General features: G+C 41.4%; 1 protein-coding gene across 2 annotated transcripts in view; it reads left to right on the top strand.

The window, feature by feature from the left end:
* The window catches only part of srgap2 (SLIT-ROBO Rho GTPase activating protein 2), a 161,207-nt gene that overhangs the window by 129,718 nt on the left and 15,424 nt on the right, over window positions 1–16,065 (top strand). For both annotated transcript variants that reach the window (XM_052034531.1, XM_052034530.1), the window contains 8 exons: window positions 1,491–1,518; window positions 2,237–2,267; window positions 3,876–3,936; window positions 4,725–4,802; window positions 5,592–5,726; window positions 10,240–10,345; window positions 11,570–11,794; window positions 12,315–12,394. In XM_052034531.1, the coding sequence (XP_051890491.1) occupies window positions 1,491–1,518; window positions 2,237–2,267; window positions 3,876–3,936; window positions 4,725–4,802; window positions 5,592–5,726; window positions 10,240–10,345; window positions 11,570–11,794; window positions 12,315–12,394 (744 nt within the window). The remainder of the gene's footprint in view (window positions 1–1,490; window positions 1,519–2,236; window positions 2,268–3,875; window positions 3,937–4,724; window positions 4,803–5,591; window positions 5,727–10,239; window positions 10,346–11,569; window positions 11,795–12,314; window positions 12,395–16,065) is intronic.

The following is a 16,065-nucleotide window of genomic DNA, read 5'->3' as shown; positions in this document are numbered from 1 at the left end:
TGTCTACACAGATTCAGGGGCTGCGCAAAACCAATAAAACAATCAGCCATCAGCTTTGAGACGGTGTGAGAGAGGAGGCAACCAAACTAAACTTTAAATAGTAAGTATTGATAGAAAATTCAGAACATTAATTTCTAATACATTGATGTGCATTTTCATTTCAGTTAATACTTTTCCAGTAGTGGGTGGTCCGAGAATCTTGGATTGTAAATGGACTATTACCTGAAGAGGAGTAGGAAAGATAGTGCTGCAGAAAGAGAATTCTTCTGTTGCACAGTTGACATTACATGCATCGCTGGGTTGGGAAGGGCTTAGAGGCATGGGGGGGGGGGGGGGGCGCGTGTGTTCAGCATGGGGAGAGTGGTTGAACCCAGGCCCTTTTTGACGGCCTCCTTCCTATAAATATTGTCTGGTCTGCACTTACCTAGGATAGGACTCTGTGAGGAAGTAAGATGCCAATGCCACTCAGCACATGAAGCTGTGAGCAACCCTAAACCTGATGCTTAGTATCTCTACTTTACTTTGTCTAAACCAGATACTAATCATGCTTTCACCATGCTTAATAATCCCCAACACTGTAACAGATTTTAAAGCCAGGATTCAGGCTTAGGAGTGAGTAAATGTGGACTTTAGATTTCTACCATGCAGAATAGAGAGTGTTTGGGATAGCCCATGCAGAGAGTATTTTAGGAAAATTGAGTCAACGCTCAATTGGAAAATTATGGTGTGTTGGTTTCTGGGGCCAGTCTAATGGTTTACTGCTGATTGCAGTCCTGTTTTATTCAGTTTTGTATTCATTGGTCTCAAACAGCAATCTGCCCTCCCTCGAGGGCCCCAATCTCAGATTCATACAGCGCAGAAACAGGCCCTTCGTCCTACTATGTCCTTGCCAATCATAAAGTACCCATCCATGCCGACCCATTTACCAGCATTCCTTACGTAGTCGAATAGGACTTGGTGATTCAGGTGCTCACCTAGATACTTTTTAAATGTTGTGAGAGTTGCTGCCTCCATCACCTTCTCAGGCAGTGCATTCCAAAATGCAACTGCTCTCCGAATGAAAAAAATTTCCTCAGATCCCCTCTAACCCTCTTCTCATCTTAAACCTATGCCCTCTGATCTTGGGCACCTCCCTCATGAGGAAAAGTTTCTCACTATCCACCCTATCTACATTCCTCATAATTTTGTATACCACTATTGGGTCTCTCTCAGCTTCTTCTAATCCAGGGAAAACAAACCATCCTATCCAGTCTCTCCTCATAACTGAAATGTTCCATCCCAGGCACCATCCCGGTAAATCTGTTTTAAAGTTGTTCCACAAATTATCTGATACATTGACATGTCTACTTGGATCTTAGGGAGTCTGAATAAGAGGTCCACAGTGCGCTTGCCTTCTTCACTTCTTGGTGTTGACTGGCCTATCAATAATTTACAACATTTTTCAATCTATTACTAATATTTCCCTTTTTTTTTCCCTCTGTCCATTTTAGGTCAGAGAACAGACTGTTCCATTGCCAGGTGGGTCCAATTGTTACAGCTGTACAGTTTCTGAATTTCATCACTTCTGTAGTTTTCATCTTTTCCTTAATATCCATGCTGCCAAATTAACATCTATTATGGTTAATGAATGAAAAATGGAAGGCTTAAAGCTGCTTTTCAGCTGAGAAGATCCTTTCTACAAATGGCATTCAGGTCCAGTTCTGTGTGAAGGTCAGCACTGCTGTTACTGAGGATTATTGAACCTTCACTACTGCAAAGAGGAGTTTGGGCATGTAGTGGATCTCATTGGCATGCAGAATGTCATGCCTCTTTCTCCTGGAAACAGTGCATACAAGAGAGATTCTCAGTGATTTGTTCTGTACTTCCTTTGCCTTTTTGTCATGAACCAAAGGTGGAAAAGGCAGCTGATAGAGTAGAAGTACCCGGCAAGCTGCCATCAAGTTGGACATCTTAACATGTTGCCGTGGTTGAAAACAAAATTCTATTGAACTAGCATTTGATTCTCCCTGTAGTCATGGTATCAACTGTGCATGTCTACACCATTTAAAAGCATGGCTCATGATTATACTTTATAGGGTTATCAAAGCATAAGCTTGTACTTTAACAGGACATATAGAGCAGTGACTTGATTTGGATTTGTTAGCATTGGTTTCTGTAGTCATAACCCAAGATATGTTTAGTGTTTACCCTACTGTATTTAATGTTTATTTCCTTCTTCTCACCATATCCCATGCAGTGGACGGCGGAACTCCAGTGTAAGAAAGCAGGTAACTCTCAGCAGTAGCTCATTTTTGTTAATTTAAACTGTTTTCACCAATTGTGGCCTTGGATGAATATGGCTTCCAGAAACTTCTGGACCTGGCTGTTGGGAAGTCTAATGCAGAGGACACATCTGGTATCAAGGCTGCTTTGATGTCTAAGATTAAGGCTTCATCATACAATTCTGGTCCCAAGACACCCAGGCACAAGTCCAGTCTTTAGGTAGTCAGGGCTCACACATGTTCTGTCTGGAGTATGGTTCTGAAGCTGTTCCTTTCCACTCTATTAGTGGAGCAGGTGGAGGAGCTATTTTGTAGGACCTAAAGCTGCTCCTTCCATTCCACTTTCTCAACAGTTTGTAGCCAGCTACCGTCAAACAATCACTTATCTTTACTTCAGGCAGTTGGTTATAAAGTATCTAAGCATGCCATCTGAGGAAAGATAATGGATGCTGGCAAAACACTCAAAAATGCAATTCACGATAATGTACAGGCTGTCCCCAGATTACGAATGCTCAAGTTACGGACACCCCTACCTATGAACAAGCTCCCATTAATGTTATTGAATTTAAAAGTCTGATGTACATACATATGTTTGTTCCTACGAACTGCAGAACTAGGTTTGTCTCTCTTTCTTTTTCTCTCTCTCTCTCTCTCTCTCTACTTTTAGTAATTGTTCTTTCTCATCAGTATTATGTGCTTTTGATGCCATTCATTACAATACTGTGGAGGTATGGTTACCATATCGAGTGATTTTTGTGCATTTTTTTAACACGGACAAAATCGACATATAGGCCTATGTAATAACAGAACCCGTTTCTTACCCCAGAATACCATGTATAAGAATTAAAGGTCATAACTTGCTAATGAGGTGTGTCCTTGAGGTTTGGGGAAGTCGTGAAGGAAGAATTCTGCTTCACTCACAATCAAGCACAATGATGAAGATTGTACCAAGACTGGGGGAAAAAAAGAGTTGATGTAAACTTAAATTTAGTGCACAGGTTACCAAGTAGGTTATTTAGACTTATAGATTGTAAGTGGGAGGGAAGATTAAGAGAGTGAAGAGTGCTGTAGTTTTGAGATTCTAGAAGGCAATGAGTCGAAGTTGAGAAAGGGAGGATATCACATCTTCATCTCAATGCAGAGAGGACGGTGGGAGAAATGGAAGACTGAGTGTAAGAAAGGATTTGGAGCAATGGTGAACGACATAAGGAAGTTCAGAGGAGGATAGACTGCACTCGTATCAAAATAGAGGCAAGAAATAATGTGGTGAGGGGTTAGACATTAGATGTGTAGAAATGGTGGCATATTATGCAACATTTGTTTTTTCCTGAATGTGAGAAGGTGAGAGGGAGAATGTAAAAGTCTCACTAGGTCTGAGAGCAGCACTCAAGCTGACTGTTAGGAAATATTAATTTAAAAATACATTTGGGGAAAAAATGGGTCAGTAAATCCTGTAAAGAAACTGGGTAGTATTCCAGATACTTCTAACTATTTGGAGTAATTCCAGGCTTATGGAAAGGAGTTTGTGAAGGGATTAAGAGATCTGTAAAGTTCAGGATGATTTTCTGTGGGATTTACCAGCCCCTGCTGAGAATTCCTTTCTTTGGTTTCTAGGATGGAAGCCACATCATTCCCCTGGTGGTGGAGAGTTGCATCCGTTTTATCAGCAGGCATGGTATGTGGATCAAAATATGTCATGATTTTGAAAACCTCCATCATATCTCCTCTATCTTCTTTGCTAAAAGAAAAATAATCCCAGCTCTCCAGTGTCTCAACAAAACTGGCACTGTTCTAGTCAATCTCTACAGCACTCTCTTCAGGGTCCTAAAGTATGATGCCTAGAATTGAACATAAAACTCCATCTTAGGCCCAAATGTTGTTGAGAAATTCAATCAAAATAACCTTGTTTTTTTCCCAGCACTATGGTTTTGAAAATTATTTTTTCTTGTAGTGTTTCTGGATTGTTTGACATTACTCCAGAAATTTAATCACGCGCCTCTGGCACAGTCACCCTGCATGCCTGATGTTGTTTCTGCATTGTTTGTGTGTGACATCATTCACCATTGATCACTGGAGCACTGTGGAGTAAATTATCCCAGAAGCAGCCATTGTTGGTCCTTCCTTAAACAAATAAATCTTCACACCATAGTGCTAGATTGGGACACGATTAGGTATGTCCTCTGCTTTGCTTTATCCTTCCCTACACCCTAGCACTCCAAACCTTGCAACTTCCTCAACGTATGAACGGGCTGGTATATACTGTCGCCAAACTTGCAGGTTTATCATGATGAACATAGGTGATGCCACCCCTGGGATACTGTTCCCGTAAGTTCAGTCTCAGCAAGAGTCCGAAAGTGAAGTAAGGAGTTTGCATGAATTCCCTTCACCCATTGAGAGGATAGTGGAGAGGTTCTTGGTGGCTGCCAGATCATAGGTACATTAATTGTTTATTTTTCCTCAAAGGGCTGCAGCATGAGGGGATTTTCCGAGTATCAGGATCACAAATTGAAGTTAACGATATCAAAAATGCCTTTGAAAGAGGTTAGTACCAGAATAAATTCTTGCTTGACAACCTCACACAATGGTCTTTCCCTTAGTAATTTTCTGTTAAAGAGTGACAATCATAATCAGGGTTTTTATGCTCTCCTGAACAATTGTTTTTGTGGAAAATTAAGCTCTGTCTGATATTGAACAGCCTTGGTTGATGTAAACTGCAGTACTAGTGTGATGAAATTTGCTGAAAAAGCCTTTTTTGTTCTGTTGTGGCATTCTTCTTACACTTAGGTATGCACTGAGGATGTATTAGAAATTGAAACTGCAAATTCATCTGTGATCCTTGCATCGCCTTCTTGCCAACCCACCTCTCCCCCACCAAAATGATGTGCTGCAAAGAATCCAAAGTGTCCTGCATAATTCTAGGTCAGGAATCTGTGAAGATTGATGCAATTACTATCCAAGATGGTTTGGATAGGCGTAGGCTTTTGGTGGGGATCAGTGGCATCAGGGTTTGGTGGAATTTTAGGGATGGTGTACTTTTCCCATTCAGTCCCTTCCACTCTCACCCCTGATTTTGGAATTGCAATAGCCCAATGTATACTGTCTCGCATTGATAGCAGGACATTAGTGGCATATGGTCAGTCATGAATATCAATGGATAGGAAATGTACCAAAATTGCAGTTGTACATTTGGGAACAGTTGGCTTCTAGCCAGGCATGATAGTTAAAATTGTTCACGGCACTATCTATATGCTTCACACAGATTAGGTTAAAGTTACAGAGAGAATTAATATCTTTTCAAATTTTAATCCATTGATGTTGTTTTGTACAAAGGTGAGGACCCTTTGGCAGGAGATCAGAATGACCATGACATGGACTCGATAGCAGGAGTGCTAAAACTACATTTCAGAGGCCTGGACAGCCCACTCTTCCCCAAAGAAATTTTCCATGACCTGATGTCCTGTGTCAGTAAGTTGAATTGTGCTGGCTGCGGGTTTTGATTTTTTGTTTCCAGGATACGTCAGATTTCTCAGTTGGTTACAATCCCTGTGGTCTTAAGAATTGGGTAATAATCAGACAGGAAGGATTAAAGAGTGAATAGAAACGTATTGAAAGGACTTTGAACTGTATCATAGAAGTTGCCAAAATGGGCAAAGTGGAACATTGCATGGTGTGACTTTCTGTAGAAGAATTAACTGCTTCATCACTTTGTATTGGTGTCATCTTTTGTATCTTTGGCATAGAGCTTTTGTACTTGATGATTTGGCACAGGCCTCACTCTCCAACTCCCAGTCTCATCTGGACTAATAGAGAGAAGGGCAGTGTTGGAGATCAAGCTCTCAAGAGGATGTAAAAGGATTGGCAGACAATGGAACTACCTCAAAGCTGGAGCTGGATAATACTGACCTGGCAAAGGGTCACCTATTGATCTTAACTTGGTGTCACTCAGGGCTGTTTATCTTTTTGAGACCATGTCATTGCTGCTATTTAAAAAAAAAGGGATAGAATTACTGGGTCAATAGTTATTGAGCTCTAAGCCCATTTCTTGGAAAGGTGTAGTGGTGATTTACTGGAAAGTATGGAGTAACCAGCCCGACTGGCAAAGGGTCCAATAACCAGAGATTACAGGCTCAAGGTGACTGGTAAAGAAACCCAAAGAGAATTGAGAATTGTCTTTCTTTCAAACACGTTGAATTATAATCTACACTGCAGTCTTCAAAAGGTTGGTGGAAGTAGAATCAACAGTAACTTTCAAAAGTGAATTAGGAACTTGAAAGGAGCAGAGTGGGGTAGTGGACTTATTTCAGTTGCTTTTTTCAATAAACCAGCACTGGCCTGTGGGATGAAAGGCCTTAAGATCCTATGATATTACTTAGAATCTAGTACTCCCACTTAACACATTTATCTGGTTTCTAACAACAGCCTCACTTGCTTGCTCCAAAGGATATTAAAAAAAAGGAGAAAAGATAGGGTTGGGGGATCAGGAAAGGTGAGACTGAGTGAGCCGCTGGACTCCTCGCCCAAAGCCATCCTGTGAGGCCTGTGTTAAGTGTTAAGATTTTCTGTGTGTTTTTGAAGATAAAAAGCACGCATTTAGCAGCTGGAGGCCCAATTCCACCTCCCAAGTCAGTACAGGAACTCCCAGTGACAGGAGTCAATGGCTGATTGAGATATAGAAGCATCTGGGAACTGAGGGTGTGATTGTGACGGAGTCTCAGGGCACCGATCCCATTTGCTGGGATGGTAGATAATTCCCTTAAATGGGAGCTCAGTACAGTGTGGTCCATTGTCCTAGTAATCCCGAGGTTAGGTGTCTAATTGACCCGTATATGAATACCACAGGCAGCCTGGACTGGTGTTACACTTAGGAATTTCCTTTAATGGCTTCTAAGACTTTAATGAAGGCAAAGGTCTCTTTCAACACTCCAGTCCCTCATAAATTCTGAAGAGATATGCGCATATTTTTGTCAGTTTTTGTTTAATCCATTTTATTGTCCACAGTTTTCTCTGCTTCTACCTCTTTCCCTGTCTTGTCCCTTCTATATTGTTTGCTCTCTTAATTTTCTCACTTTCTAAGGTTGTCTTCTCTATTCTCTTTCCCTCTCAAACACTGCTCACTCTCTATTTGCCTGCCCCTCTCTTCTGTTTCACTCCTTCATTTTGTCTATCTCTATCTCCTTGCAACCTTCAGCTGTACAAGCCTTTGGGATATCTGCCAAGGCTTAAGATCTGGAATTTACTCACTAAACCTCTCTACCATCCTTTCCTTCTTGAAAATGCTCCATAAAAGCCATTGCTTTTTGTTCATCCTTTCAGAAATCTCCTTTAGTATCTTGAGGTATTTGCTACATTATAAGTGTAAGTAAAAGTATAGTTCATAGCTTTTTCTTTGCACCTCTCTTTTCCCCTTTCTCCCCTTTTTCCACACCTCACATTTTGCTTCCTTTCTCCACACACACACACACACACACACACACACACACACACACACACACACACACACACACACACACACACACACACACACACACACACACACACACACACCCCTACTGTTTCCCTCTTTCCTACTCTCTTACCCTAGTACCCCAGTCAAGTTCTGCCTCACACATTCTCTCACCTCTCCTCCCAAGTTTCTCTCTCTATCTTTACACACTGCTTGCCCCCAACTCTGTCTCATTTTTTCTCTTATTGATTTTAAGTTCTTTCTTTTCCTGAGTTTCTAATTAGTTGGAGATTAAGTGGTACGGTTCAATTTTCTGGTTGTGTTCATTCTGCACTCCAGATCACTGACTAACAATTGAAACAAATTGATTTTTTTTTAAGATTCAGTTAAATGAAAAGAGTCCTGTTTAGTTCTGTGTGGGTTTTATTCCCACTCTAAGACACTGATTGCATTCTTCAGGCACTTTGATAGCTATCAAAGAGTCTTTGAAGTAGCAGTAGGGTCAGAGGCTGTTCACAATGAGTTTGAGTTTGTCACGCAGCCCAGACCAACCCCCACATCCACTGTAGATGCCATTGGACCACCGTACTAATCCGAAATGGCAATCTGATGGGGCAGGGAGTTGAGTGTAACAGCATAAAATTTGCAGCTGCTGCGATTTTATTTTATCTCTCCTCTTGAGAGAGAGGCTAACTCTCTCGCAATTCCAAAGGATATTGACCTCCCATGGTCTCCCTGTATGATTGTAGATAATCTGCATAAAATTTCCACATCTCATCCAAACTAGCATCTTCTTTCTCAGATAGTGAACCTTTCTCACCTACTGCCAGTGCACATAAATTAATTCAGCCCAGGTTTCCAGTCACCTCCTTGATCCATATGTAAACTACTGCCTGGACCAGGAAGTTGTAGGTTCAATGGTGGTACGATACAAATTTTTGCATGTGCAAGAGGCCAAAATTGAAGGAATTTGAAGTTGTAGGACTAGAAAATATTACAGAGATGGAGAGGAACAAGACAACAAAGGTTTAAGATGACAGTGGGATGACAGTGTGTACCAGTGGATAAGATAGAGGCTTGACTTTAGTATGTCCAAATCAGATCAGCCTTCTGACAATTACTGCCAATGTTCACCTGTAAAGGTTGTCCACGGGAGCAAGTTACACGATCTGTTAAATCCAAAGTGTGTACCAAGAGACAGATAAGGCAACACACTGTCTTATCCAACAATACCACATTATTTGCTAGTAGGTCATTGTGTGCAGGGCACATTAGTGTCACATCAATAATGATGTATAGGGGCTTGTGTCCCGGAGTGTGCCTCAAACCCACAATACTCAAAGGAGGACATGAAGTAATAAAATTAGTAAAAACCAAAGTGGCTTGAGAAAGATTGCTGCAAGTCAATAACAAAATGAAGAAAGAAATAAGAGTGAGCATGAGGATCGAGTGAGAAAGAATTCCTTTGGTAAATCACTTCCTTGGGGAAGTAATAGATCTGGATATCGTCCATCAGTCCCAGAGCGTATTTAAATGAAAAGGGAGAATAGCAAACTGGAAAGATTCACATCTTTGATGCCGGTAAAGTGCCGATCTAAAGGAGTGCATTGAGTTGAATTGTTGTAAGAGAAGAAAGCAAAGATGATAAATAAATTTGTGATTGTTGAAAATTGCTAGTTCTGGAGCTTGTTTAAGCTTTGTGATGAGCACACAGAAAGCAGAAGTTGTTCCTGGCAGCTACCTGATTGCAGGGACTTATTAAGTAGCAACAAACAATCTGCTGGAGGGACTCGACAAGTCGAACAACATCTGTGAGAGGAAAGGAATCATTGACGTTTCAGGTCGAAATCCTCCACCAGGACTGAGAATGGAGAGATAAGGTAGTTGAACCTACTTGTAAAGTAGGTTTGGGTTGCTGGAGATGTTGCTGTGGATTTCAAATGATGCGGGTTCATAACATTAGATTGAGATCTGGGTGTTTTTTGTCCTCATCAGAGATTAGGAAGAAACGTCAAAGGATTGTATTATCCTGAAATTTTTACCTCCTTTGTATTCATTGAACATGGTCTGACAACTGTCTGGGTCCGAGCCGATTCCTTTCCTCTATAATTTTTAGATTATTTACAATCATGCACTTTTGGACTGAGTCACGTGCCCTCTAGGGGGCATGTTCTGTCTTAGCTGCCAGTTTGAATCTTCTTTCTTAGCTGCCTCATTATAGACGGTTCACTTGGCTTCATTGTCACTTCAGTAAAGGAGGAAAGCCAGTACGCAGGGTTCCTTATGCCTGATCACTGTTCCAATGATACTTGCATGGCAGTGTACATATGTATATGGTTGTTTTGACTCCTACTCAAAGCTGTTCCCTCTGTGTGCAAGTAGCCTATTATTATTTGCTGTCTATGCTCTGACAGTATGTTACACAGTGCCCTTCATTAGATGGAGGAGAATGTAGGATGTATTGAGCTGAGAAGCGCTACACGAGAAGCATCTAACCTGCATTTGTACTAACATGCTTTGTTCTGCTCTTTACAGCTATTGAAAACCTTGCAGAGAGAGCTCTTCAAATCCGCAAAGTCCTTCTGACTTTACCGAAACCCACCATCATCATAATGCGTTATCTCTTTGGTTTCCTCAGTCAGTAAGTATTAATGTGTGTGTCATGAGGGTGTATTTCCTGTTCTGCTGTTTGATCCTCCCTCAGTGCCTGAAGTTCTCAACCAGAGTTTCTTGACTCCTTGGAATATTCTCATCTCTGATTTTTTTCTCTCTCACTAGTTTGGGATCTTGCCTAACCCTGTAGGCATGTGGCAGCAAGTAGCCTCTGCACTGCATTGCAGTGTGTGACTTGAAAGGAAACTTTGAGTTATATTCCTCATGCATCTCTTACACTTGAACTTTCAAGTGGTAGAAGGTACATTTTTAGAGGGGCTGTTGAAATGCTTTGGTTTGTTCCTACAGTGCATTTTGTAGCTGATATGCACTGCAGGTACTGTGCACTGGTAATAGAAGGAGTAGGCTTTAAGGTGCAATCAAGTAGATGGTGAAGTTCCATCAGTGTTATTAGAGTTGAACTCATTCAGGCAAGTTGGGAATCTTCTATCATGTTCCAGACATGTGCTTTGTAAATGATGAGAAGCTTTTGGAGAGTTAGGAAGTGATGCATTTATTATAGCATGTGTGGCTTCTTACCTTTTTTGGTCACAATATTTGTGGAGCAAGTAATCCTTCGATATCCAGGCCAACATTTTCCTTCAAAAAACACCTCCAGAAATAAATTAAGTAAACGTTCATATAACCTGCCCTTTGGGTTCCAGTATTTTACAGGGAAGTGTAAAGGTTTATTCTGTTTGTTAACTTTTCTGCATCCGTCCTGCCGTTGTCTGTAATGAGAGAGTTTTCCATTCCCTTGCAAACTTCTCACACAAAGAAAAATCCTTTAAAAATGAATTAAATTGGTACCATATGTTTCTGCACACTAGCCACTCATAGTGAGGCCAAATAGATTGTACACACGCAACACTGGCCTCATTGGATAACCAAAATCAGAAGCAGCTGGACTAATTTGATAGTCACAGCTCAGAGGCAGCACATGTTCATGTGAGTTCCCGTACATCTGGCAGTTGCCACCAGGGAGGATTAGGGTTGTTTTGCCTCTCAATGTATGAAAGGTGCTATATAAATACAATTATTTTCTTCTTCTTATTGGCTTCTCATTTCTTGCATTGTAAAAGTTGAACAGGAAAGTACATCTCAACACTGATACCAATACAAATTGACATTTTCCTTTATGTTCAGCGTTGACTAATCAATTGAGTAATTAGATTTTAAAAGAGAGCAAACATTTTCTATTTTTTTTATGAAGCTTGTCTCAGTTCAGTGAGGAAAACATGATGGACCCTTACAACCTGGCTATCTGCTTTGGGCCCACACTAATGTCCGTGCCTGAGGGACATGATCAAGTATCCTGCCAGTCTCATGTCAATGAACTGATAAAGTCCATCATTCTGCATCATGACACCATTCTCCCAGGACAAAAGGAACTGGAAGGGCCTGTGTACGACAAGGGGTTGACAGGAGAGGATTACTGGTGAGTCTTTGCCTAACAATGCCTATTGTTAACCCCAAAATGTCCACAGCAGGAGGTGATATTCAGGCAAGGAAACTATTAAAGATATGCTCCTTTTAGGACAGTTTGTGTGCTAAGAGAAGCAGGAGCACTCCCACCAATACTACTTGATGTTCTTTTGCCTTTCAAACCCCGCCTCCACTCCAACTAACCTGATCTTGCGAGCACCCTGATTCCTGCAAAGCTTTCCTTGTGCACTCTGACTACCTGGGACAGTCCTCAAAGGTTCCCAGCTATTTCCATTTGCCATTAAATTCCTGCTCCCATTCCACTGGCCAGGCAGTCAGACTAACCTAATGTTGGGAAAGAGTCAATGAAGGGTTATTTAAGATTGGCAAAGCCTGAACATCCCTGCCTTCACTGGCTTCCTTGCTTTCCTATAGGCTCAATTGTATCATCACCATCCTCCCATTAACTTCAATGCCTTTGTCACAAACATAAACACATTCTCTCTCCATTACAACATGCCTTTATTTTTCAGTGAGAGTCCTCATGGGGACCCTACCTCTGCTGAAGATGTTGTGCAGGATGTTGGGACAGAAGCACACACCAGTGAAGATGGTATGTTGTTGGCTTTTCTCTTTATTTGTAGATTCACAATGAAAGAAAGAGGATGTTGAGGAAGGGATTGCAGAGGGAGGTATGTTGTTGTACAAGGAAGTACACTCCAAAAAGTTTTGACATTTCTGAATACTGAATACAGATAGGGTCTCTTTTTCTCATCTAATAAAGTCACCTGCACTACTTCAGCCCAGATTTTGGTATTCTTCCATGGAGTGTGGACTTGAACTTGGAACCTTCTGTTTCAAGATCAGATCTTCATCACACAGATCGTTGCACTTGGAGATGCTAGACACCACCATCTTCTCAAGGACATATAGGAAAAAGCAGTAAATGCCCTGCCGGTGATGCCCACATCCGTGAAAATGCATGTATGAAATGTGGCACAAATGGAAGATGTATTATAGAGTTATAATTATTTAATTCATTCCAGCATTGTTATATAAACAGAAATGTTAGTTTGAAAATTATGATTGAGGAAGGATGTATACATCAGAGTACTTTAATAATCATTGTCAATACGGTTTATCTGTAGTGGGGGCTCAGGAATAGTAGTGGGCAGGTTTCTGTTTGCTGACCTCTTGTACGTTTTCTCACCCTTCTCCACAAAGGTAAAATCTTTAGCGGTCCCACTTTTGGGAATGCCCTTCCTAAATCCATCTCTCCAGATACTCTCTCCTGGAACATACCTGCCAGCCATACTTTAACTCGTCTGTCTAAATCAGTGCTCTTTAAGGCCAGTCCTTGCCCCATGAAATGATTTATAGTAGTTTCTGCGATGAAGATGTGTAAATTGAAGATGTGATAAACGATGCAGTAAAACAGATAAGTTGAACTTAAAAACACATGAGATTAATATAATTGGGTCCTATGAAGTCTAGGATTTTGTAGAGATTCCAGTGAGTGACATTACTTTTCAGTGAGTGGTGCAGGACGGGATTCTGTGGGAGTGAATATACTTTGCAATAGATTTACGAAAGAGGCGGCATATTGCAGAGAAGATCTGGAAAGAATTCGCCACACGGGCAAGCTTGCAAATCAATGATCTACACAGTAGTTTCTTAGGCTATTTAGGTGAGTATGATACTGTGAACAGCCCTCCCTGTTTTCCCATCTATCATCAGTACAGCCACAAAGGAGATCTTAAAATCAGTACCATTGTTTCGCTCCTGTTTGATCCCTTCAGTGTCTGCAGTGCACTGTGAATAGTTCTGCCTGCATTACAGATGTGGTACAGGGTCCTCCTCTTTCTTGCTACATCCCTGTATTTTTTAATGAAGAACCTGTGTCCACAGTATGGCTTGCCTCACATTAGACATTGGCTTGGCAGAGAGGAGGGGTTGTCAACCAGAATTCTCAGTTCCTGACTTGAGTAAACCATCCTGTGTAAACAGGATAACACCAGTGCTGTGTGAATGTTTGAGAGTTCCATAATATCCCACTCGCTGTTCTTCTGCTTAGATCTGGCTTCAGTGGAATGAAAGGAACAGACTGCATGCCATTTATAAATGTAAATAAACAGTGAGTTTCTGGCAACAGAGAGAGGAGTTAGTTAGAAACACAGCCTGTATTTATTTACAAGGCTGCATATATAATACAGTTAATGATTCTCTTATGTTATGCTATATCTCTATATGTGTCTTTACCAAATCTTCCAGTGCAGTACATCATCAATGATCCAGTCTAGAGATGACATTGAGTCCAATTTACACTAATTAATGGGCCCATTGAGATTTCTAGCTCAAGAGGAGGTCATTCAACCTATTGGCAGCACTTTGCTGGACTGCGCCAAAAGTAATCATAACCTCTGTTACAGATAGTTTGCAAACTGAGGAGAGGGGTGAAGAGGACTGGAGAGTGTAGAATGAGGTAAGGGGGGGGCGGTCAAGGAGCATGCCGGACATGGTGGCCGGGAAACTGTTTGGTCCCTGCTATTACCGTGGCCTTTCTGGACAGGCAGGAACAAATCTCAGGAATCATCCAACCTGTGAGATCTAATGACATAATTACTCTTATTATTAAAACCCAAAAGTACAGTGAGTAAAATTAAATAAACTGAAAAACCTTTCCCCAGCAATATTTTCCCCACTGTATCAGCTCCCCCACCCAACAACCACCACCTTACCCACCAACCTGAGCTAATAGAAAGCTGTGCATTCTTTTTTTTTGAGCTTTCAAGACAAAAAAAAACAGGTTTCTAAAGATATGGAACAAAAACGGGTACCTCGTAGGTGAGGTCCAGATGAACAATGACTTAATTGATGGATGTGATTGGGAACTGAATGTCAAGGGGTATACAGTATATAGGAAGGATAGGCGGGTAGGCAGAGGGGGAGGTGTGGCCATGATGGTTAGTAGCGATATAAAATCAGTAGAAAGGAAGGACATTGGGTCAGAGGAGGTGGAATCCTTATGGGTGGAGCTAAGAAATAACAAGGGTAAAAGAACAATAATAGCAGTCATATATAGGCCCCCGAACAGCAGTCAGGAAGTGGACCATAAGTTGCAGATTGAGATAGAAAAAGCGTGCCAGAGTGACAATGTGAAGATAATTATGGGGGATTTTAACATGAAGGTGGACTGGGAAATGCAGCAAGGCTGTAGTACTCAGGAGAGTGAGTTTGTGGAATGTCTAAGGGATGTTTTTCTGGAGCAACTTATTGAGGAGCCCACCAGGGGATCGGCTGTTTTGGATTGGGTGCTGTGTAGTGAACCCGAGGTGATTAGGGAACTAAAGGTAAAGGAACCACTGGGAACAAGTGATCACAATATGATTGAGTTTAGTTTCAAGTTTGAGAAGGAGAAGCTGATAACTGGTGTATCGATATTTCAGTGGAATAAGGGAAATTACAAAGGTATGAGAGATGAGTTGGCCCAAATTGATTGGAGGAGTAAGTTAGCTGGAGGGACGGCAGAGGAAAAATGGAAGAAATTTCTACAGGAAATAAGGACAATGCAGGACAGATATATTCCAAGAAAAAAGAAGGTTTTGAATGGAAAAAAGGCACAGATGTGGATAACGAGGGAGGTGAAGGATAAAATAAAAGCAAAAGGGGCGGCGTACAAAGTAGCAAAAATTAGTGGGAAAACAGAAGATTGGAACGATTTTAAAAATCTGCAGAGAGAAACTAAGAAGGTCATTAGGAAAGCAAAGATGAGTTACGAAAGGAAGCTGGTGGACAACATTCGGAAGGATTCTAAGAGTTTTTTTAAATACATAAGGAATAAAAGAGAGACACGGGTTGACATAGGACTAATTGATAACGGTGCAGGAGGTATTATAATGGATGATAGTGAGATGGCAAGGGAATTGAATGAATATTTTGCATCAGTCTTCACCGTGGAGGACATAAGCAATGTGCCCGTTAGTCAGGAGTCTCACGAATTGGAACTGAGTTCAGTTGAGATTAATAGGGAGAAGGTGCTAGGAAAACTAAAGGGGCTTAAGGCTGATAAGTCTCCCGGACCGGATGAGGTGCATCCCCGGGTTCTGAAGGAGGTGGCTGTAGAGATAGCGGAGGCATTGGCGATTATTTTTCAGGAATCGATAGATTCTGGCATGGTTCCGGAGGACTGGAGGGTAGCGAATGTAGTTCCGTTGTATAAGAAAGGTGGGAGGCAGCACAAAGGCAATTACAGACCTATTAGTCTGACGTCAGTGGTGGGAAAAT

The sequence above is a fragment of the Pristis pectinata genome, chromosome 20, assembly GCF_009764475.1.
Source record: "Pristis pectinata isolate sPriPec2 chromosome 20, sPriPec2.1.pri, whole genome shotgun sequence".
Classification (NCBI taxonomy): domain Eukaryota; kingdom Metazoa; phylum Chordata; class Chondrichthyes; order Rhinopristiformes; family Pristidae; genus Pristis; species Pristis pectinata.
This window is presented reverse-complemented; position numbering and strand designations above follow the sequence as displayed.